General features: G+C 40.8%; 1 protein-coding gene across 19 annotated transcripts in view; it reads left to right on the forward strand.

Annotated features, from left to right (window-relative positions):
• Positions 1-25440, forward strand: part of lrrc7 (leucine rich repeat containing 7) — a 661225-nt gene that overhangs the window by 418799 nt on the left and 216986 nt on the right. For all 19 annotated transcript variants that reach the window (XM_063064200.1, XM_063064198.1, XM_063064201.1 and 16 more), the window contains 2 exons: positions 9927-9983; positions 17813-17876. In XM_063064200.1, the coding sequence (XP_062920270.1) occupies positions 9927-9983; positions 17813-17876 (121 nt within the window). The remainder of the gene's footprint in view (positions 1-9926; positions 9984-17812; positions 17877-25440) is intronic.

A 25440-nucleotide genomic window follows, 5' to 3' on the forward strand; every position in this document is an offset into this window, starting at 1 on the left:
GTTTTTTTTTCGGAAATCACGCTGAATTTTTTCTAACTTCTCCAAATAACCTGTGTGCGATTGCCCTTTAAGTAGTGGAATTCATATCTTGTCATATGGCTCACACAGACTGGAGATGAAAGACAGAATGAGGGAGCAAACATCAGTTAAGCTTAAGTCAGAATTGGAATCAAAATCAGGTTTATTATCAGTGATGTACAGTACATTGTGAAATTTGTTGTTTTGTGACAGCAGTACAGTGCTTTTTCCTGATTCTGTGCTGTGGCCTCTCCATACCTGATGGTGATGCAAACAGCTCGAGTGCTCTCAACAGTGCATCAGTGGAAATTTGTGAGTGTCTTAGGTGACATACCAAATCTCCTCAAACTCCTAATGAAATATTGCCTCTGGTATGCCTTATTCATAGTCTCATCAATATGTTAGGCCCAGGATAGATCTTCAGAGATGTTCATACCCAGGAAATTGGAACTGTCCCATCCTGTCCATTGCTGACCCCTCAATGAGGACTGGTGCGTATTCCCTTAACTTCCACTTCCTGAAGTCCACATAAAACCCTTGGTCTTACTAACACATAAGTTAAAGGTTCTAGCCCATGAAATCAAGTGGCTAACTTTCAGACGTTTTGCAAGCATTTCTGACCTCATGCTGCCTCACTGGGAACCTGTTTTCCTAGGAAACTGGGGATATTGCTTTAGGCTGCAATGTAAGTAATTTTACAAATTTATATACAGTGCACTGTTAAGACTTCTCTTTTCTTTTTAACTTGATAAGCAGCCTCATGTGTGGCACCTTGTCAAAGGCCTTCTGAAAGTCCAAATATAAAACATCCACTCCATCCCCTTTATCTATCCTACTTGTAATCTCCTCAAAGAATTCCAACAGGTTTATCAGGCAAGATTTTACATAACACCCAATCCAGTATAGCTGATCCAAGTATGCTCAATGATAAACTGCTCTCATAGGCATTCAACAGACCCACTCTCTTGAGATCCATTCCCAGTCTGAATTTTCCAATTGAACCTGCATGTTAAAATCTGCCATGATAGTCATAACATTGCCCTTTTGACATGCCTTTTCTATTTCCTGTTGTAATTTGTAATTATAATAGGGCAAAATTGCAGTCAGTTGGATGATTTGAAGTGCAACATAGGGGCAAAATTGAAAAGGGCAATGAATATAGGACTGAGGGTGCTATAATTGAATGCACACAGTGTTCAGAATAAGGTAGATGTTCTTGTAGTCAAGTCAGAGATTGGCAGGTATGACATTGTAGGCATCACTGAGTCGTGGCTGAACCAAGGTCATAGTTGGGAGTTTAACATCCAAGGATACATCTTGTACTGAAAGGACATGTAGGTATTCAGAAGGGTTGGGTGGCTCTGTTGTTAAGATATGAAATCAAATCCTTAAAAGAGGAGACCTAGTATAGGAAGATATAAAATCCTTGTGAGTAGAGTTAAGAAATTGCAAGGGTAAAACGATCCTGATGGGAGTTATATACAGGCCTACAAATTGTTAGCCAGGAAGTGGGGTTTAAATTACAACAGAAGATAGAAAAGGCATGTAAGAAAGGGTAATGTTACAATAGTCATGAGAGATTTTAATATGCAGGTAGATTAGAAGAATCAGTTTGGTGCTGTATACCAATAGCAGACATCCCACCTATCCCGGAAGTTCCGGGAGTCTCCCGCATATTAATAGTCGCTCCCTGATGCCCGCAAATTATATACAATATCACAGATATCCATTTTTTTGAGAGTGAGCAAGACAAAGCAAGAGAGAGCGCAAGAGCGACCACAAGAGAGAGCGCACGCGAGAGAGAGAGGGAGAGTAAGCAAGTGAGAGAGAAAGCAAGCGAGAGCACTTGAAAGTGCGTGAGCGAGAGCGCACCATGGCACAGTGTTCCAAAAAATATATAAAATGTACGTCATCCCAAACTACAATAAAGTGTACCCCTGCCTAATAGGGGTCAAAATAATGACAGTGTTGCTCACTGCACTGTTTGCAACAGTGTCTTTTCTATTGCCCATGGTAGGTTAAGACTGTAAAAGATGTGTTGAGGTGAGTTTAACAGGTGTCATTCATTCATTAGCTTAGCTAACGTTATTTAAACTAGCTGGCCAGCTGCTAAGGAGCTACTCTACTGCAGACATCCCACCTCTCCCGGAAGTATCCTGCAAATTGATGGTGCTACCTCCCTTAAATGAGTTTTTGCAGGGTGGGATGTCTGCAAGAGATGGAATTTGTAGAATCCCTATAAGATGGCTTTTTAGAACAGCTTGTATTTTTCCCACTGGAGAAAAGGCAATTCTGGACTGTGTGAACCAGATTTGGTCAGGGAGCTTAAAGTAAACAAACCCTTTGGAGACAGTGATAGTAATATGTTAAAATTCACCCTGTGGTTTGAATGGGAGAAGATAGAGACATGCGTATCATTATTACAGTGGAGTAAGGGGACTTACAGAGGCAAGAGAGAGGTGCTAGCTAAAGTTGATTAGAACGGGACATTAGCTGTGATGACAGCAGAACAACACCGGCTGGAGTTTCTGTGGGCAATTCAGACAGTGCAAGAAAGATGCATCCCAAAGATGAAGAAATATTCTAAAAGCAGGATGAGGCAAGTGTGGCTGATCAGGGAAGTCAAAGACAGCATAAAAGCAAAAGAGATGGCATATAACATAGCAAAAGTTAGTGAGGTTGGAGGATTGGGAAGCTTTTAAAAATCAGCAGAAGTCAACTAAAATGTCATAAGGAGAGAAAAGATAAAATATGAAGGTAAACTAGTCAATAATATAAAATTCCAGAAGTTTTTTCACATATACTGTATAAAGAGTGTGTGAGAGAGAGAGGGAGAGAGAGAGAGACAAGAGTGGATATTGGACTGGTGAAGAGGTAGTAATGGGGGACAAAGAAATGATGGACAAACTTAATAAGTATTTTGCATCAGACTTCGCTGTGGAAGACACTAGCAGTAGGTCAGAAATTAGAGAATTTAAGGGGGCAGAAAGAGTGCCATTACTATTACCAGAGAGAAGGTGCTTGGAAGCTGAAAGATGTGAAGGTCGATAAGTCATCTGGACCAGATGAACTGCACCCCAGGATTCTGAAATAGGTAGCTGAAGAGATTGTGGAGGCATTGGTAATGACCTTTCAAGAATCACTAGACTCTGGAATGGTTCTGGAGGACCGGAAATGTTACACCACTCTTTAAGAAGGGAGGGAGGCCGAAGAAAGGAAAATATAGGCCAGTTAGCCTGATTTCAGAAGTTAGGAAGATGTTGGAGTCCATTATTGAGGATGAGGTTTTGGGGTACTTGGAGACATATAAAAAATAGGTCAAAGTCAGCATGGTTTTCTTAAGGGGAAACCTTGCCTGACAAATCTGTTGCAATGTTTTGAGGAAATAACGGAGAAGATAGACAAATGAGGGTCATTAGATGATGTTTACATGGATTTTCAGAAGGCCTTTTATCAAGGTGTTGCACTCAACTATCAAGGTGAGGCTGCTTAAAATAAGAGTCCATGGTATTACAGGGAAGATACTAACATCTATAGAACGTTAGCTGACTAGCTGGAGGCAAAAAGTGGGAATAAAGGGGCATTTTCTGGTTGGCTGCCCATGACTAGTGGTGATCTGCAGTGGTTGGTGTTGGGAACACTTATTTTCATGATATATATAGGTCAATGGTTTGTATCAGCGGTTCCCAACCACCGGGCCACAAAGCATGTGCTACTGGGCCGCGAGGAAATGATGAGAGTCAGCTGCACCCTTCCTCATTCCCTGTCACGGCCACTGTTGAGCCATTACACATGCGAGGTCATTACCCGCGTGTCATCCGTGTCAACGCGGGAAGGAGATCAACTCCTCGAGCTTGCAAATGACGGCGGGCTGAAAAGTATGTTTGACATAACATCTCTGCCGGCATTCTGGATCACAGTCAAGGCTAAATATCCTGAGATAGCCACGAAAGCACTGAAAACGTCGCTTCCATTTCCAACATTTTTCTGCGAAGCGGAGTTTTCTGCAATGAATGCAACGAAAACTAAATTGCGGAATAGACTGGACATAAGGAACTCCCTTCGAGTATCACTGTCTCCCATCACCCCTCGATGGGACCGTCTTGTTGCAGGAAAACAAGCCCAGGGCTCCCACTGATTCAGCGATTTTGGTGTGTTGCAATGATTTTATATGTTCATACGAGGAAAATATGTGCTGTGTGTTTAATATCCAAATGTTACTTGAAATGTTATGATGCTATTGACTTACTTATATAACCATTATAACAATTACAGTACAGAAACAGACCACCTCGACCCCTCTAGTCCGTGCCGAACGCTACTCTCACTTAGTCCCACCGACCTGCACTCAGCCCACAACCCTCCATTCCTTTCCTGTCCATATACCTATCCAATTTTTCTTTAAATGATAATATCGAACCTGCCTCTACCACTTCTACTGGAAGTTTGCTCAACACTTACTTCAAGCTCCCCTGTCCTCCCCTGATAATTGACTTCTCACTATATTCACGCAAGGAAAATATGTGTTGTGTGTTTAATATTAAATTCATTAGATAAACCCTTTTAGAAACAAAATTGCGTGTATTAGCCACTTATCACCTATATTCCGGTCGTGATTAACCCACCCCCCCCGGACAGAATCGCCAAAAACGATTTGTAGGAAAATAAATTGGCAGGTACACACAAGGGCACTCATGCGCACTGGTGCCAGCGCAAGGCTTCATTGTCATTGTAGTCTTTCTCTGGGTAAACACAACATATTTGACTGCTACTCTTGTCCGTTGGCAACCCAACCCACCCCCTCCCCCCCTCCGGTCGACCAGTCCGCAAGAATATTGTCAATATTAAACCGGTCCGCAGTGCAAAAAAGGTTGGGGACCCCTGGTTTGGATGATGGAATATGGCCAAGTTTGCAGACAATACAAAGATAGGTGGAAGGATATGCAATGTTGAGGAAGCAATACTGCAAAAGGCCTTAGGAGAATGGACAAAGAAGTGGCAGATAGAGTATAGTGCAGGGAAGTGTATAGTCATGCATTTTGCTAAAAGGAATAAAGGCGTAAACTATTTTCTAAATGGAGAGAAATTCAAAAGTGAGAGGTGCAAGGGGACTTGGAAGTCCTTGTGCAGGATTCCCCAAAGGTTAACTTGTAGGTAGAGTTGGTGTCAAGGTAGGAAAATGCAATGTTAGCATTCATTTTGAGAAGACTTGAATATAAGAGCAAGGATGTAATACTTTATTGTCGCCAAACAATTGATACTAGAACGTACAATCATCACAGCAATATTTGATTCTGCGCTTCGCGCTCCCTGGAGTACAAGTCGATAGCAAATATTAAAAATTTAAATTATAAATCATAAATAGAAAATTGAAAGGGGAAAGTAAAATAGTCCAAAAAAACCGAGAGGCAGGTCCGGATATTTGGAGGGTACGGCTCAGATCCGGGTCAGGATCTGTTCAGCAGTCTTATCACAGTTGGAAAGAAGCTGTTCCCAAATCTGGCCGTACGAGTCATCAAGCTCCTGAGCCTTCTCCCGGAGGGAAGAGGGACGAAAAGTGTGTTGGCTGGGTGGGTTGTGTCCTTGATTATCCTGGCAGCACTGCTCCGACAGCGTGTAGTGTAAAGTGAGTCTAAGGACGGAAGATTGGTTTGTGTGATGTGCTGGGCTGTGTTCTGAAGCTTATCAGGCACTGTCAGATCACACTTGCAGTATTATGAGCAATTTTGGGCCCTTTATTTAAGAAAATATGTGCTGGCATTGGAGGGTGTTGAGAAGAAGATAATGATAATGATTCCAGGAATGAAAGGATTAACATATGGGGAGCATCTGATAGCTCTGGGCCTGTACTTGCTGGAGTTTATAAGACTGAAAGGAGATCTCACTGAATATTGAAAGGTCTGGATAGAGTGGATGTGGAGAGGATATTTCCTATAGTGGGTGTCTCTAAGACCAGTGGCCACAGCCTCAGAATTGAGGGACATCCATTTAGAACAGAGATGACGAAGAATTTTTTTAGCCAGAGGGAGTGAATCTGTGGAATTCATTGCCATACGTGGTTGTGGAGGTCGAGCCATTGAGTATATTTAAAGCGGAGGTTGATAGGCTCTTGATTATTCAGGGGGTCAACGGTTACGAGAAGGCGGCAAGAGAATGGGGGTGAGACAGATAAAAATATCAGCCATGATGAAATGGCAGAGCAGACTCAATAGGCTGAATAGCCTAATTCTGCTGTGGTCTTATTCAGTGACCCTTAGGTTTAGACTTCTTGGTCAGAAGAAAAAATTACCATTTAATTTGTTTTAGTAACTTTCTAAATTTTCAATGAGATAGCATTTAATATGGACTTAGATACAACCAGTCTGCAGGTAAGCCAAAGGAAAGAAATGCAAAGCACCAGCAGCCCAACTTCTTGATGTGGAGTCAGGAAGAGCATTGCTTCTGTGTTTGACTCCTTGCTCAGGACATTTATCATTTGGATTCTTTGAACCCCAGTGATTCTATTAGGAATCACCAGCAAAGCTTGAAAACTTAATCCAATATAGAATTTTCTGAAAATGGCTGCAAATCTTATCCAATATTTCTCATATTTCATGGGCACAATAATTGCCTAAAGTAAGCCTGACAAATTTAGCAGGTGTTCAAAAGTAAGCAAAAATGTTAGGCTATAATTCAGCAAAATAAAACTCACATTGAATCTATTTTTCACCTGAAAATCAACCAGAATAACATTGAATTTAGGTTCCTCCAGTGTCACAAAAACCGTAATGGGTTTTATACAGTTGCTATGTTGAGCATGAACCTTTTATGCCATATTCTATGTTTATTTATAACTCTCCCAACTTAGTGTTCTGCTCACAGTATGGGCTCCTCTGCAATGAAGAGACCAGACTGAATCTGGGCTATCACTTTATGGAACAGCTCCATTTAGGTTGCAGGCATGATCCAAGATTTTTCATCACCTGTCATTTTAATTCCCTGTTTCACGCTCACAATGACCTATCCTGCGCCTCCTACATTTTTCTAGTGAAGCTCAATGTAAGTGCAATGGCAGTACATTATCTTTCTTCTGTTCCAACTAATCCCTGAAAATCAACTTTATTTCTCTCTCCACAGATGCTGCCCTTCTTGCTAAGTATTTCCTATCTTTTCTGTTTTTATTCCAAGTTAACAGCATTTCCTATATGTGTTTCTATTTTCCAACTTTGGCATTTTTTTTGTAGAAGCTGCACTGTGTTAGTCATGCCTTTGCCACTGTAGTTTCCTCTTAGCTAGAAGATTGGTGGTTGAAATCTAATCCAGGCACTTGAGAAAATAATAAAACACTGAAACTCTTCAGTGAAGTATTGAGCAAGTGTTGGATAATGTAGATGAGTGGCTAAATGGAATTTCTGCCTATGTCCTTGTGTAGATAGAAAAGGTCCCATGACACACTAGATAAAACTAAAGAGCTCCCGAACATCCTGTAGAACATTTATCCCTCAACCATCAGGCTAGATGTCTGTGGGATCTTGTAACTTGGAGTACTTTCCTGTGATGGTAAGTAAACTTTAAAAATGCCTCATTGGTTGAGCTATCCTGGGCTGGCTCACTGCATGGATCAGTTTCCATGGTGCCCTCCTTTTTTGAACTTACCTTTTGCAAATGTGGCTGATGAACTTTCCTGACCCTCTACACCCAAGAGACCGAACCAGCTCAAATCAGCAAATGGACCTTTAACCTTGCTATTGAACTCCCATCCAAAGGATATCATCTGACAAACATTTTTAAGCAGTTTAACTATTTCAGATGGAGACGTTTCAAACAGAATACTTGTTTGAACATAATTTTAATGCAAGAGTAAACACTTGTATCACGGCTTTGTGAATGGAGATACATTTCATCAGTGCCAATATTCATAAAGGACTTCCAGTGATATAATCAAAAATTCATTCATTATTCAAGGTCTGAGTCTGTTGCATAAATAACTTTGTGGATCCACACTTTCACTTAAATACAACTGAGTTTATTTTATTGCCAACATTTGGGACAATTGCTGAGAGAATGTCTGCTCTCCTCAAAGTCAATAGCGACAGAACCAGGCGAGTACTCAGAGAGGCACTATGCTACACAAGGCCTTGCTGATCAGCTGGAAGATGAACTCCCATCAGGAGAGTGTATTTGATACCATAATGGGGGGGGAAAAAGTGTGATCCCTGCACAGCTAACTGGGCAGTTTAGATCACCTATTGTTCGTCAGAAGATATGGCTCACAATGCCCATGCCAGGGATAGTTCATCTGATATCCTCTGTAAACACTGAATTCAGCTGCTGTTTGATCTTCTTTCACTTTTGAGATCTAAAAAAATCATTGGTTTTATTTTCACTGGTTGCTGTAAATATACTTGTGCTTAGCAATTCTTTTAATAGCTTCTGCTGATCTGTCATTTTTCTGTTTTGTGAACCTGGCCAGTTTATTACCTTGCCTTTATATTCATTTCAGTCTGCTGTGGTTCCCTTATATTTTATAACACTTTATTGTTTTTTCTTAAATTATTTACAAATTGTCCATTACAGTACGTCCCCTTTAATGTCCTTTATCTTTCTTTCCAGTGGAATGTGTATGTCTTGTAAATGAGAGATTAACCTTGTATTCACAACAATAGCACCTTCTTAGCATTTTTATTGTTCATTCATGGTATGTGAAGGTCAAGGTAAGGCAATGCTTGCATCTGTTGTCCACACTGACTTGAGGATGCAGTTATAAATCAGACATGATGGTGATCTGAAGTTACAAAAAAAGCAGATTAAACGAAGATAACAGATGTCTTTCCCTGCAGGACCTTAATAAACCACATGAGTTTTTAATGACAATGCAATCATTGTTAAATTACCAAGACTAGCATTTTTTTTAAATCTAGTTTTATTGAGTTACATGAATTTAACTTTTTCAGCTGGCCCGGTGAAGGATGCATGTTTGAGTGTGAACTTGTGTTTCTGGATCATTTGATAACTGGGTTACAAGTCCAGTAACATAGCCATGTGTTACAGTAAGTGTCCATCTTAAATATTCTTTGAAAGCTCGCTACGGATTGGCCCATTTAAGGAGCATTGAAGCTCTTTCACTGGCTGCCGTTTGGTGCCAGTGCCAGCTGATGATGTCCCGGTGTAGCTAGAGTATAATTCTAGTGCACTGAAAGCACTCGTTCTCTTTTCGCAGTCTGGGTCATTCTGGGCTGCTATTATGACCAAGTGCCATGGAAGTGGTAAACAGTGAAAGTGTGCTGCAGTAAAGAGGACCCAGGTGCATACTTTAGTTTGCATTTGCTACTGTGCGTAACTTGAGTGAGTTACTGAATGTTTATTGTCTGCCTTGCCCTGTTAATAAATAGTTAACTTACTTACCGGCAGTGAGTGTCGTCTTTCCCCACTCACCGAATCCTTCGAACCTGATTTCACACGACACCATGACACTATGGTGTCTGTACTTGCCAAATATTTTGCAGCCAAGTATGAGCTGTTAAAGTGCAGTCACTTTTGTTATGTATTATGTGTATATTTTAAAATATTATTAACATTTTTATACAATGTTGTCCAGTGCAGTTTCACTACATTCTTCACATAAAGATAATATTTCAGCTTTATACTATAAAAGGTTTATCTTGAATTTTACTACAAAGTGGTAGGTTTTTTTTAAACTCCAGTTGGCTCTTATCATTTTCTTTCTGCTACTTTATATCATGTACATGTTCAAATGGGTCCCTTGATAGACTGTGTCAGGTATCAATCTAATGTTCCACCTGTGAAGCACGAGTACAACTGTATATCACTGTTACATAATTAAATCACCAGCCCCAGAATATTTTGAAATGATTAAAAGAATGATGTGCTAATATTTTTCAGAAGTACATTTGTTTTTGCATTTTTAGACTTACCAAGCTGCGCATTCTGGAGCTCAGAGAAAATCATCTGAAAACTCTACCAAAGTAAGTTCACATATACATAAAGTTACATATTTGTTTCCTGACTGTTCAAATTTATATAATCAGAATGATCTTTGAAATTTGTTGAATATTCCAAACGGAAGTTGGAGGGCTTCAGGAACTGAGAAAGTAATAATACCAGACAGGTATAAAAAGGTTAGGATACTCAAGTAGCCAGGATGACTTACTTTCTTTCTCCTTTTATTCCCTGAAGATATTAAGCAGAATAGAATTCACAGTTTCTGTATTTTGTCTGGTATCTTACTTAAATGGCTATTTCTCTGTGAGTCAAGGCAGTGACCATGAATCTTGAATAATTGTGTTATGTATGTGCGGAACAAGAACGACAGCAGAGCAGTGGGATTAAAAGTTTTTACTGAGTCATGTTGGTCAGAATACACTCTGAGGTGCTTAAAGTGTGGGCCTGCCAAGATAAAAACATGCACACTCAGAATCCCGGGCAAAAAGAGAGAGCCTGATGGAGGCCCAATCGAATCACAGCATGATCAGTTGGCTGCACGCACATTTGCCGCATTCTTGCAATCAATCCAATACAGTTCAAATAGAATCTTAAACTATCCCAATCTGTATCATAATATCCCTTTATCGTGGCTAAATTATAATCCTGGAACTTCGTAATGGCAATATGTATGATCCTTTGCCATTTGGATTGCAGCAGTATAAGAAGGCATCAGCATCTCAGGGGAAGTTGGGATTGGCAATTAACATTGGACTTGGCAGCACCTCCCACATCACTTCAATGAATAAAAATAGCATATTACTACATATCAGCATATTCGTGTTATAACTTGAACATAAAATTAAAATATTTTTCATGGTATTAACCTACTAATACAACTTAGCAATTGTTGTCAGCAGTATCTTTTAAAGTAACACATCGTTTTAATACTTTCGTTCCTGCTATGATACTTGGTAACTGTGACTGGATAACTGCAATTTAAAATGATTTATTTTAATGGATGTAGTTCTTTTAGCGTGCCATGCTCTGTACCAAATTTCCAAAGCGGTCTTGTGATCTGTGAAGCAGGTTTTCATAAAACCTCACCAGTGCTGCTTGGCTGCTTTTTCCAAATTAGTAGCAAGATTTTTTTTTTGTGTGATTTTTTTTGTGGAAAGAGAGTGGTGAGTCTTCCTATGCTTGACAAAATAACTGCATATAAGAAAATTGACTCCTATGAAAAGCTGAGAATTCATGGTGTGCCATGAAACTATACCAATTTAACTGTAAAATAACCTTGCTGAGAATCAGCAGTAGACTTGATATAATATGATTTTACAGTTCATTTCCAAATAAGTACAGAAATCCCATGCACTTGCTTCTGTTCCTGTGAGACACTGCCATTCAGAATGTTCTGGACTTAAAGACTGTCACACAGTATCTCATTATCAATTCCCATGATAAATTTCAGTAATTAATATATTTGCTATATTCCAAAAGTGCTTCATATTTCTAATTAAGGTGCTTCATTTTTAGCTCAAAAGGTTGTTGATAGTGTAAGGCAAACAGCACACAGAATAGATAGATCATCTGATTGAGTGGTGTCACTACTGCAACCTTGCACTTAATGTAAGACCAAGGAATTGATTGCGGGCTTCGAGAAGAGAAGTCGAGGCAATGCACATTATCTTCATCAAGGGATCACCAGTGGAAAGGGTGAGCAGTTTCAAGTTTCTGGATGTCAACATTTCTAAAGACGGATTGATGCAATTACAAAGAGGGTACGGCAGCAGATGTGTTTCATTGGGAGATGGAAGACACTTCGTATGTCATCAAAGACTCCTTGCAAATTCCTACAGATGTACCATGCAGAGCATTTGAACTGGTTGCATCACTGCCTTTTTGGAACAGCCATTGCACAGGCTAGGAAAATCCTGCAACTTCAGCCAGCTCCATTATGCATTATGGGCATTAGCCTCCCCAGCATCAAGGACATCTTCAGAAGGCAATGCTTCAAAAAGCTGGCATCCGTCACTAAGGACCCCCATCACCCAGGACATGCCCTCTTCTCATTGTCACCATCGAGGAGCGGGTATAGGATCCTGAAGACACTGACTCAAAGTTTTAGGAACAGCTTCTTCTCCACCACCATCAGATATCTGAATGGACAGTGAACCCATGTACACTAACTCACTACTATTCTTTTATTTTTGCTCTTTTTTTGCCATACATATGTAATTTAATTAATATATATTTTTTCTTATTATAATTTATGGTTTTTCTTTTATCATTGCTGCTGAGAAAAAACAAATTTCATGAGAATTGCCAGTGATCCCTAAGCTGATTCTGACGGTATGGAATAGCAAGTAGAGCTCTGCCTCACTGCTGCAATGACTCAAGGTCAATTCCAAACGCTGCTGCTCACTGCATGGACTTTGCATGTTGTGTGTGTTTCCCCTGGGGGGGGCTCCTCTTTCCCACCATATCCCAAAGACACAGTTTTGTAAGTTAATTCGCCCCTTGTTAACTATTCTGTGGTTGGAAATTACCATTGTCTGGCACTTCCGTGGCATATTTGACAATGATTGGTTAGACCAAAAACAGAATATTTATGAACTAACGTTTTTCTTTATTGGTGCAGTTACAAATGGACATGTAATTCGTACAGCTTGGATGAAAGTGAGTTTGAAATTCATACAAGATTAGCTGTCCGTACAATCTCCTACTAGGTTTTCTTGACAATTCCCAAACTGTCAATCAGAATACAAAAGTTATTACCCAAGAATCATGAGTTAATTCTGAACAAGTGTTCCTCTTGATCCTAACATTATCTCCATGTCACTGGCATATCATTCACTTCCGGGATGATTGGTCTCCAGAGTTCTTCTTGCTTCTACACCTGCATTCTCTATTCTTAATCTCTTTCTGTACCGTTGTGTTTCCATCTCATTGGTTCTGCCTTATTGGGCCAGATGCTCCACTGGATCTAGTCCACAATTACAAGCAGCATCACCTCATCGCTCTTCTCCCAACAAGAAGTTGTGCCTCCCATCTCCTCTGTAGTTTTTTTGAAAGTCAGGTTAATTCAAACCACTTCCAGCCTGCTCATGTCATTTGCTGGGCTCAGGTTACCTTGGTTCATAGACATTTTCTTTTCATAGATCTGTATCCCTTCTAGCCTAAAATTGTTACCTGTCACTTCTCAACCTACAGTAAAGATTGTCTAGCTCTTTCTGTGTGCAGGATTGGGCTGCATATATAATTAAAATTATGCAATCATCAGCACACATCTACATTTCCAACCTTATGATGGAAGAAAGGTCCTTGATGAAGCAGTTTAAGATGACTGAGGCTAGAACAATACCCGAAAGAACTCGTGCAGTATTGTCTTGGCCTGTGATGATTAACCTCTAAAATCCACAGTCATCTCTCTTTGTGTGAGAAATCACTCCAGTCATTGGGAACATCATAAACATTGCCTCTTGCAGGTTTCTCTTCCAATCTGTACCTAATTTTTCCCAGATTCCCATATGCCACACTCTTTCAAATGTTGTCTGACTGTCAAGTTAACACACTCTTCTGCATTCACTTCTAGACTGTTAATATATATAATAAGAAATAAGGGTTCCAACTCTCAACCATGTAGCGTCTTCTCATTATTAATTGTACACCCATCCAGAATGACAGTTACATTGTTGAAACTCCAACAGCATCTTCTTCCTTAATGAAGATTGATGTAAGGTACTCATTCAGTATCTCAGCTATGCCCTCATCCTGCATGAATAAATATTCTTTTTGGTCCTTGATCATTTAGTCTCTCTTTTTTAACACATTTTTGCACGCCTGTTGAATATTTTAAAATGAACTTTGATGTATCCTGTAAGCTTCTTTTTCTCATGTTTCTTTAATTTCTTTTTCACTTTCCCTCATAACATTTTTTACTGAACTTGGTTTTAACTTGTATTAACTTGAATTCAGTAATGTTTTTTACTGTATTTTATTCTCTCTTTTTTTGGTCAATGATGGGTGACTGGTTTCAACTGCAGTTCTGCCTGCCAAGCAATGATTGGAGATTTTGTGGTCTGGATCTGTTTTTGTCCTGCTGAAGCTGACCTTTCTCCAATTTGTTATTTTAAAGCTTGTAGGGTTCTAACCTTTTCCTTAGTAATTCTAAATTGGTTGCTGCTGTTTCTCAGATGTTTCCCCCAATGATGCGTGCTCTGCCTTGCCTAAATCATTTCCACTCCATATCGGTACTGACATACAAGGGGTGACAGATAGGTTTGTGGTCTAAGGTAGAAAGAGTCAATTTTAGAAAACCTAGCACATTTATTTTTCAACATAGTCCCTTCCTACGTTTACACACTTAGTCCAGTGGTCATGGAGCATACGGATCTTGGACCTCCAGAAAGTGTCTACAGCAGGGGTGATTGATAAGTTCGTGGCCTAAGGCAGAAGGAGATGAGTTATACAGCTCTCAGTACATGCACGTGCATTTCAACTCCTTGAGTGATTATGCAGAAAGTTTGAAGTTAATAGCTCATCAGTTAATAACTCATCAGGGGTGATTGATAAGTTCGTGGCCTAAGGTAGAAGATGAGTTGATGAACGGATCCTGACCCGGATCTGAGCCATACCCTCCAAATATCCAGACCTCCCTCTCGGTTTTTTTTTTTGCACTACCTTACTTTCCCTTTTCTATTTTCTATTTATGATTTATAATTTAAATTTTCAACATTTGCTATCGTTTTGTACTCCAGGGAGCGCGAAACACAGAATCAAATATCGCTGTGATGATTGTACATTCTAGTATTTTGGTGCTATTTACCTCTCCTGATCTTTGTGCACCTTTTTCTCTTTATTATGTGCTCATCCCCCACCATGTAAATTTACCCTCTTTCCCACTGCAACTCCCGCTCCCCCCCCCCACATGAGCGAACCAGCCCACAAAGGTGTTATTCAGTTTAGTCCTATAGTCTCCAAAATCCAAGAATTGAAAGTTCCCTTTCAGCACCAGTTCTCCAACCATTCATTTATCTATGCTGTCCTGCTCTTTCTATATTCACTAATGCTTAACACTGTATTCAAGATATGGCTATCTTTGATTTCCTGCTTTTTCATAACTTCTGAAATCAGCCTCCAGAACTGTGTACTCTTTTATACTTAGTAATATCTTTAACCTTGGCATCAGGAGGCAGTGTACCATTCTGGAATCATATCTCCAACAATAGAAATGTTTATCTGTTCCTCTGGATGTAAAGTCAACATAGCTATTGCTCCCTTGGCCTTTCTCTTTCCTCCCTGTGCCTGGTGCTATGGTCATGGGTCTGACTGGAAACCCAGGGAAGCCCTCTACCCATGTCAATACTTTGAACTGAATGTTGGTTAAAATATTAAGGTGTCCTCAAGGGTGTTTTGATCTGCCTGCCTGTTGTTTGCTTTTGGTATGGCATCATCATACACACTATTGCTCGTTCTCTCTCCTTCACTAGACAATTACTGTTGTGCTGTTGTCCAGGAGTGGATAATTCTTTCAACTCTTACTTGCTGCAGGATGTGAATCTGGCCATGCTTCATTCTGTTAGATTAACTGAATAAAAAGAACAAGAAAAAGCTATACTTCAAATATTCTTACTAATAACATTTTAACCTTTTATATACCACATAGGAGGGTGTGAGGACACCCAGCAGGACTAAAAAAAAAAGACCTGACAAACGGCGGATGAGCTCCTTGTGAGCCAACGGCCATCTTCCGTGGAAGAGTTTAAAGCCTCAACACGTATCTACGAATCGTATGCTATGCACCTAGTTAGAAGAGATATTATGAACTTGGGTGCTGCATCGTGTGACTGGACCTGCCCAAAGCCTCCACCTAACAAATGGCCGAGCTCGAAGAAGCGGCCGCAGCTGTAGGCCGACACGGCCTCGGGCTCGAGCTCGCCGGTGGGCAGTGCCAAGGCGGTCAGCGAGAACAAACTGGAAGAGAGGCTGTACTCGGTGCTGTCACAAGATCGAAGAAGATGGAGGTGCATAGCCGCCAACCTTGGATTCAGGACGGCACCCACTGACTGACTGACAAATACCATATAGAAAAGTCTTTAATTTGCTGGTTATTAGTTCGAGTCTTTATTTCCTCAATTTCCTGTATTCCTTTTGCTCCCAGACCTCTCTTTCCCAATCTCATTTCACACCCTCTTTCCACTCACAAGAGCTTTGCATAACTTAGTCTTTTAGAAAGGGTTGAAAATTATCGGTGCACTCTCGGTACCATTTGAATTTTGGTACAGTGCTCAGTTCTTCCATTTGTACCCCCGATGCACCACACAACTGTTCAACCTACATCTGCACAAACAGATGTGTGTCTTCAATCATCTTTTACTTCGCAATCCCAGACTCTGTCATAACTCTCACAGGGCCTCAGTGATGTTGAGGTTGCAGCAGATGCACTGTTGAAGCCCTGCTCTTCAATGTGTTTTCAGATGCTGCTATTGAAGATTTTAGAACATTTATAAGGTAACATTTATAATATTTCTAGTGTCCTGTTCCAATCAACTTTAGCCAGATCATCTCTCCTGCCTTTATAATTCCTTTTACTCCATTGTAATACTAATACATGTAATTTTAGCTTCTTGCTCTCAAACTGCAGGGCGAAATCTATCACATTATGATCATTGTCTCCTAAGGCTTCCTTTACCTTAAGCTCCATGGGGTCCTGCTTTTCAGCTTTCTACCTAGCTCCTTGCATTCTCTCTTCAGGACCTCATCCCTTTTTCTACCTTGCTACCAATATGTACCATGACTTCCAGCTGTTCACCCTCCCTCTTTGACAAGTGCCTAATAGATCGTTATGATTGAAGCCCACTGGAAAGTCCCGAAAGGTCCAGGTCTCTTTTTAAACCTTGTGCTGCATCAACCAAACAAGCAAGTGTTCTCGATGATTGAAGCCCACGAAAAGTTCTCTCAACTTCCTCTTCCTGAAGTGCACATTGGTTTTACTAATGTTGACTGCAAGTTTGTTGTTCCGACAACACTCACACAGCTGATCTATATCACTCCTATATGGCTTCTCATCACCATCTGAGATTCTGCAACTACAGTTGTATCATCAGCAAATTTAAAGAGGATGTTTGAGATGTGCCTTGCCACACTGTCATGGGTGTAAAGAGAGTAGAGCAGTGATATGCAAACGTGTTTTCAGTTGCAGATGGCGGGGGGGCAGAGGAGAAAACAATAAATTCTATTGTTTCTTAAGAGCATGCCCCAAGGCCAAACATCTCCAACTGCTTTGTTTCAGTTTTCTGCGATCTTTAAGTTTAAAAGTAGCAATACACACGAATGAATGCACAGTTCCTCTCACATGCCTTGAACCCTAACTGTTTAATTTGTTTGTCTTTATAAAATGCTTGCATTTATTTTCTGCTATTCTTTCTGATCTCCAGTCTGTGCAATGTTTTTTGTTATTTCTTTCTTGGTATTTCACCAAAGAAAAATTAAAGATTCCTGCGCTTGCTCAAGTCTAATGTGTTTCTTGGCCGCAGGTGGAAATAGTTTGCCTCCCCGACCAACATTCATCAGTTGATCCCTTCCTCTAAAAGCTGGTAATATATCCCATAGTCTTGTTTGTATGGACCCGTTCTTGCCAGAGGCTGCCAAGCTTCCCTCCATTGGAGCTGGAGTCCTAATTCAATCTGGTCACAAAATACTTCGGATTGCACAAGGATGAAAATCGTTGTAGATAAACATTATTCATTACTATCGTCATTATTTCCTTTTCTAATATTGATGATTATTAATATCTACTTGCAGTGTAATGGTATTTGCATAATATAATAACGTGACAATTTGCAAACCCTTTCTTTCTGAACTGTTGCAGGTCAATGCACAGACTGACACAAATTGATCGATTGGACCTGGGCAGTAATGAATTTACAGAGCTGGTAAGAATAAATTTAAAACAGGTTGAAACAAATTAATCAGGTGCCACTAACTTTGGCAATTATCATATACCAAAAGAATAATCAATTCAATATTGTGAAGTCTGTTGGCTCATTTAACATCTATTTTATATTTGGGTAACTGAGCGCTCAAAATATATCTCCTTGTCATGCATCTGTCACAAAAGAGCTTGACGTTGCGGTGTTTGCCGAGCTTGGCAATTAGCTTGCAGATGTTTCATCACGAGTCGAGGTGACATCCTCAATGTGCTGTTGTTGGTGTTTCTCTCTGGGAGTGCTCACATTTATATAGGTCCCCGTTCGCTTGTCTCGGTCCTGATTGGCTACCACTTCAGCTGACCTTTAAATTCCATTGGCTCACATTTCTTTGGCTCTTGGGGGTTTATAGATGGCGTCTATTTCGACATGTTTGCTTGCAGAGTTATCAGAAGAGAGCCACGCTTCAAAAAATTCTCATGCTTGCTTGTGTTTGCCTACGTCAGAATATCTGTGGTGTCCTTCTTGGTCTTCATGTACCTAGATCAGCAGCAGTGGATCGTGTCTGCGTACCGCCAGTTTGTGTTCCCGTAATCAAGTTGAGAGTTTACATCCTGTCTGGCGATGTAGTTCTTGGTGCAGTCTCTGCAGGTGATCCAATACACTACATATTCAAACAAAATGAAATCAAGGTTACCTTTAACTAAGTCAAAAACGTATTCAGTGACACCAAATTTACAATGGAAAGAGAAAGAAGCAACCGACTGGCATTTCTGGGTGTACTTGTCGCGAGAAGGACAGACAGTATATTAGGGGCATCCGTCTACTGGTCCAAGTATTGAGCTACAGTAGCAACCACCCAGCCTGCCACAAGTCACGCCTTATTTAAGAGAGAACAAACGCACTGCAGCACCTCCGAACTTCAGACCAGGAAAGAGAAGCACTTATTCAAAGTGCTCCAGAATAACAGTTACCCATGGAATTTCATCAGGAGATGAAAAAGAAGAAAAAGTCGCACAAACCTTACTCAAGGCACATTGAAATGTGCAACCTTGTCCTATATCAAGCATATCTCAGAAATGACAGCTTGACTGCTCGAACCTCACGGCATCACAATCGCTCACAAACCAAGGGCGACTTTAAGGAAGCTTGTCTCAAGAACCAAGGTACCAGTAAGGACAACCAACAAAAGTAATGTGGTGCACAGAATCACCTGCGGAGACTGTAACAAGAACTATGTTGCCAGACAGGATGTAAACTCTCAACCGATTTAGGGGAACACAAAGTGGCAGTACGGAGACATGATCCACTGTCGCTGATCTTGGTACATGAAGACTGAGAAGGACACCATTTTAACCAGGATACTGGGAAGGATCTGGCACAAGCAAATGAAGCAGGTTGGAGAATTTTTAGAAGCATGGTTCTTATCTGATAATTCTGTAGACAAACATATCATAATAGATGCCACCTAGGAACCCCTTAGAGCCAAAGAAACGCAAGATAATAGAGATTGAAGGTCAACTGAAGGGGTAGCCAATCAGAACTGAGGCAAGTGAATGGAGGCCTATGTGAACATGAACCCTTCCAGAGAGAAACACCAACAACTGCGCACTGAGGGCGTCACCTCAACTGGTGATGAAACATCTGCAAGCTAATTGTCAACCTCGGCAATCCCCTCAACCTGAGCTACCAATATTCACCAACATCCCAGACCAATAGAACTGTATAGAACACTGTTTAATATTAATATCATAAACAGGTATGAGCATCCTAGCAAGAAGATTTTTTAAAATTGATTTTCAACTTTAAAATGTGGATTGATGATCTGGTGTGACTCCGAAAAAATAATAAATTTACTACAAATTCCGTTATTACAGAAGGACGTAAAATCTGTCTTCCTTTGCATCTCACTGGGTACAACCCAAATCAATCATGTGTGGTTTCGTTTTTATAACATTTCTTTATGTGGTTGTGAATTTGTGGAAAAGGAGAAAATTAAGTGGATAACAGGAGAGACAGGAATGTGGCAGATAAAAGCGAAGCAGACCTGCAAGGATATTCAGCAGCGTGGAGATGAAGGGGACCTGCAAGGATCTCAGCAGTGTGAAGATGAAGGGGACCTGCAAGGATCTCAGCAGCGTGGAGATGAAGGGGACCTGAAAGGATCTCAGCAGCGTGGAGATGAAGGGGACCTGAAAGGGTGATGACCCAGAGGACCCTGCAGGGTAAACGAGAAACAGGGATAGACAGAGCAAAGGGGCAACTAACCAAGACGTGCAACAGTAATCGGTCAGGAGCAGGACTGTTGGAACTGAATGGTAACATGCGGAGAGTATGCAGACCTGGCAGGGTCATTTTAAATACCAAAATTTTGAGAGTAAGTTAGCTTACATATTTTGGGAAGCCTCATTAGGAGGCAAGACAGAACTGAAATGCCAGTTATTTCACAAACAGAAATGTGATCCACCCATGGCAAACAAAAATAATCATGTATAGAACTAGGTAGATTAAAAAAGGAATCAAATAAAGTTGTTAGGTAATCTAAAATTGATTGAAAATTGATTGATAGACAAAAAACAAAGAGTAGTTCTAAATGGATCCTGATTTCTGTGGGAACAAAGGTACTGTATCAGTGCTGAAGCTCCAGCTGTTTAACAGTGATCTGGAGGAAGGAACTAAATGTGAGATTTCTAAATTTGCTCTTGGCACAAGGCTTGGGACTGGGCAGAATGCAAAGGAACTTTGAGGCAATTTGGGTAAGCAGAGTACATGGAGACAAAAGTAGGCAAAGATGAGGTATAATGTAGATAACTATGCAGTTATGCACTTACTAAGGAAAAAAGAAGGCTGAAATGTTAATGAATGTGCGGAATTGGTGACAGACCACTTAGTAAAGTGCATTGAGAGTGTTACCGTGATTAAACACTACACTCTCAGGGCAAACCGGAAACCATGGCTGACAGCTGAAGTTCATGTACTGCTTAAGGGTCAGGACATTGCCTTCAGATCAGGGGACAGGATGACTGTAAGGACAGCAAGAGTCACCAGGAGGGCAAAGTGTGAGTATGCACGGGAAATTTGCAAACACCTTTGTGATACCAGGGACACGCAGAGCATATGGCAAGGTATACAAATCATGACTGATTACAAGTCCACCCTGCTCATGATGACAACGATGTCGCCCTTCCTGACAGGCTGAATGCTTTCTATGTGCAATTGACCAATGGAATGATGTGACATTGAGAAAGGCCACCTCTCTTCCTGAAGAGCAGGCGCCCTGTCAGGCTGCAGTGGAGGTGGGGAGGACTCTCGCCAGGGTAAATCCATGCAAAGCTGAAGGGCCAGACAATATACCCAGTCAGTGCTGAGGGACTGTGCGGCCCAGCTAACAAAATTCTTAATGGATATCTTTAATATCTCTCTGAAGCAATTCACTGTCTCTCCAGGCTTCAAGGCAGTCACCATCATTCCGGTGCCCAAGAGAGCGATGGTAACTGGCCTAAACGATTGCTGCCCAGTGTCACTGACCTCAACAGTTATAAAGTACTTTGAGCATCTGGTAATGGATCTTATGAAATTCTACCTTCCAGCTACATGAGGTCTTTTCCAGTTTGCCTATTCAAACCGGTCCACTGATGATGCCATAGCCTCAGCCCTCCACCCCAGCCTGTGCCACTTATAAAGCAATGCCTCATACACTAGGATGTTGCTCATCGACTTCAGCTCAACATTTAACCCTCAGAGGGTGGTGGGTTAACTGTCCTCGTTGGGACTCAACACCCTTCACTGTAACTGGGTTATTAGTAGAAGTCCCCAGTCTGTCCGAGTTGGCAGCAACATCTCAACTTCATCACACTGAGCGTTGGTCTGTTGTGTTCACATTGCTGACTCAGGACTGCACTGCCAGATTCAGCTCAGACAGGAGCGTCAGCAAGTTCACTGATGATACTACAGTGGTCGGCTTCATCAGCAACAATGAGTGGGCACACAGAGGAGGCAGAGAGGCCTGACAAATGGTCAAGAACAAAAGAGATGATTGTAGCCTTCAGGAAGGCACGGGTTGACCACTTTCCTTTGCACATCAATGGCTCTGCCATGGAGAGAGTGAAGAGCACAAAGTTCATTGGTGTGCACATGGTGGATGATCTAACCTGGACCCACAACACCTCCTCACCAGTCAAGAAGGCAACAGCAGTGTCTATGCTTTCTGAGGAATTTGAGGTGTACAAGGCTCCCCGTCCCCATTCTAACACCTTTCTACAGGAGCACCATCGAGAGTGCCCTGTCTGGCTGCATCACCGTGTGGTACAGAAGCTGCAAAGCATCAGACCACAAGACCCTGCAGAGGATAGTAAACTCCGCCGAGAAGATCATCAAGGTCTCTCTCCACACACCACCTCCCCACTCCAATTTATGACATTTACTGGGAAGGGTGTAGACGAAGGGCTCAAAGCATTTGTTGAGGATCCCTACCACCTATTCGATAATCTCTTTGAGCCATTACCATCAGGAAGGAGGTACAGAAGCTCTAGGACTGCCAGACTGGGTAACAGCTTCATTCCTCAGGCTGTGAGGTTGATGAATACCCTGCCACTTCTGAGGTCTTGTCACTAGGATAGCAAGCTGTTCACTGTTTACCCATGCTGTGCTTTACATTTTGTAAAATTGTGATTTTGCATTTTGAAGTATATTTTTATTAACTTATATATACATAGTATAAGATTTTAGTTTATCTGCTGTGTGTGATATATGTTGTGTGGGTGCACTGTGGTCTGGAGAAACGTTGTTTCATTTGGTTGTATATATGTACAGTCAGACAATAATAAACTTGAACTTAGGATAAGTGATCTGGAAGCCCATATTATACTGAAATAAAGCATACAGCAAGCTGCTATGAAGATGAATGGTGTGTTGGCCTCCTTTGCAAAAGTTTTGAAAACAGAAGTGATGTAAGACTTTGGTGAGACCTTTGTGGACTATTATATGAAATTCCAGTTAAAAATCCCTCCCCTCCCCTTTTCTTCTATTCCCCACTCTGGCCTCTTACTCTTCTCACCTGCCTATCACCTCCCCCTGGATGCCCCTCCTCCTTCTCTTTCTCCCGTGGTCCACTCTCCTCTCCTTTCAAATTCCTTTCTTTCCAGCACTTTACCTTTCCCAACCACCTGGCTTTCTCTATCACCTTCTGGCTTTCCTTCTTCCCCTCCCCCAATATTTTTATTCTGACATCTTCCTCCTTTTCCAGTCCTGAAGAAGGGTCTCGGCCCGAAATGTCAACTGTTTATTCATTTCTTGACCTGCTGAGTTCCTCCAGCATTTTGTGTGTGGTGGTATGAAATTTTGGTCTCCTTTGCCAACAAAGGATATATTTAGAACAAAGGCTTCATAGAAGGAATGCAACAAATTCACAGGCATGGTAGGATTGTCAGATGAGGAGAGATTGGGTCAACTGGATTTGTATTCACTGGAGTTTTGAAGAATGTGAAAAGAACATAATTTTGACAAGGTTCAACAGGTTCAATTTTCCCTGACTGAGGATTCTGGAATCAGTTGTCTTAGGATACAGGGTGAAATGTTTAGGCTTGAGATGAGAAATTAGTTCACTCAGTTGGTGAAAAACCTGTGTAATTCTATTCTACAAAAACTGAAAGACAATTTGGTGTATATATATTCAAGGAGGCGGTAGATTTCCAGACCAAAAGGCATTAAGAGGTATGGGGGATCCACCACAATCATATTATCTGGCAGAACAGGCTAGTCAGAAAGAGATGACGAGCTCATAGATGTCATGGTATCCATTTTCAGTGTGCCTGAAATATACTGTTACTCCCATTATATCCATTCTTGCTCCAAGTACATTTGGCAAAGATATTTGCATTTTGTCTCTGTTCTGGATATCATGCAAAGTGTACTTAAAAATGAGTGACCTGTGGTATAATCATTTTTTTTGACAAATAGAAAGATGAAGAAATGAGATTTGGTTTTGCTCTGCTTTGAAAATAGCAAAATATATTAATTACATGGCCTCCTTCTGCCAGTATTTTGAATATTATATTGTTGCTTTAAAAACATAGTAAGACTAAAATTTATTGTTTTATTTGATGCATCAAAATGGTATACTTCTCAAAAAGAATGTTAACGATACTAAATTGTCAATTTGATTTCATTAAGTTTCTATGTTTAGCATCAGTAATGAGCAACAGAGCTGCCTGTGTTATTTTAAATAATTCAGGAAACTAATTTTGTGATGCCTTTCTTGACCTTACTGAATCTTGCAACTTCAGATGAGACTGCTCATTTATATTCCAACATTCTTATTATAAGAGAGTGTGGAATCTACACTATTGAAGCAGGTTCCTTAAAGGGAAATTACAGTTTCAGTTGCTGATAAAAGTTTTTTCCCTAATTTGAATTTTCATTAGATTTTACTGCATTTAATGATTTTTAATATAATTTTAATGTACTGTAAATCGTCAGGTGTCATAGAGTCATAGAGTTGCACGGCATATATAGGCCCTTCAGCCCATCACACCCATGCCATCCATCGTGCCTTTCTGTACTAATCACATTTGCCCATATTAATTCCATATTCCCCTCTGCCCTGCTCATTAAGATGCCTCTTAAATTTTGTTTCTCTTTCTGCCTCACCACCATCTCTGGCAGCTTATTCCAGATGCCAGCTATTCTTTGTGTGACAAATTTATCTCAGTTTCCCTTGAAAATGTCCCCCCTCTCAACTTAAACCTATGCATATTAGTTTTAAACATCCCTACATAAGAGCAGTCACTGACTATCTTACCTCATGTTGCTTCTCAGTCTCCTTCGCTTTGTAGAAAATAGACCGACCCTATCCAATCTCTCTAGTCCTGCAAAAGCCTTGAGTTTCTTTTCTGTACCCTCTTAGCTTAATTAGCTCCAGCTTTTGTACAACTATAATATGAAGTCCCAACTCTTAAACTCATTGCTTCAGCCAATGTAGGCAAACGTGCCAAACACTTTCCTCACCACTATATCTACTTACTTTCCTACTTTCAGGGATCTTTGCACTTATACCCCAAAGTCTTTCTGTTCAACACAACACTCTATATGTCTGCTGGGGTTTAACTTCACAAAATGCATCATTTTTGCAGATATCTGAGTTAAAGTCCATCAGCCACTCCCTTACCTCATTTCTCAAATGATCTACAGCCAATTGTAAGCTCATATGATCTTCTTCACCGTCAATCATACAAACAAATTCAGTGTCGCCTGCAAACTTACTAACCATGCTGTTTGCATTTACACCCAAATCATTAATATATATGGCAAACAGAAAATAAGACCCAGCAGCAATCCCTCAGGCACAACCATTGGCCACAGGTCTCCATTCTGAAAAGTAACCCTTCACTACCACCCTCTGGCTCTTCCACTGAGACAGATCGGTATCAAATTGTCTTGCTCATCCTGCCCACATGTTCTAACATTTCAAACCAGCCCAGCATGTGGGACTTAATGAAAGGCCTTGCTAAAGTCCATGTAAACAAGATGTACCATGTCTACCCTCATCAGTCCTCTTGGTCACCTCTTCAAA

Source organism: Mobula hypostoma, chromosome 12 (genome assembly GCF_963921235.1).
Source record: "Mobula hypostoma chromosome 12, sMobHyp1.1, whole genome shotgun sequence".
NCBI lineage: Eukaryota > Metazoa > Chordata > Chondrichthyes > Myliobatiformes > Myliobatidae > Mobula > Mobula hypostoma.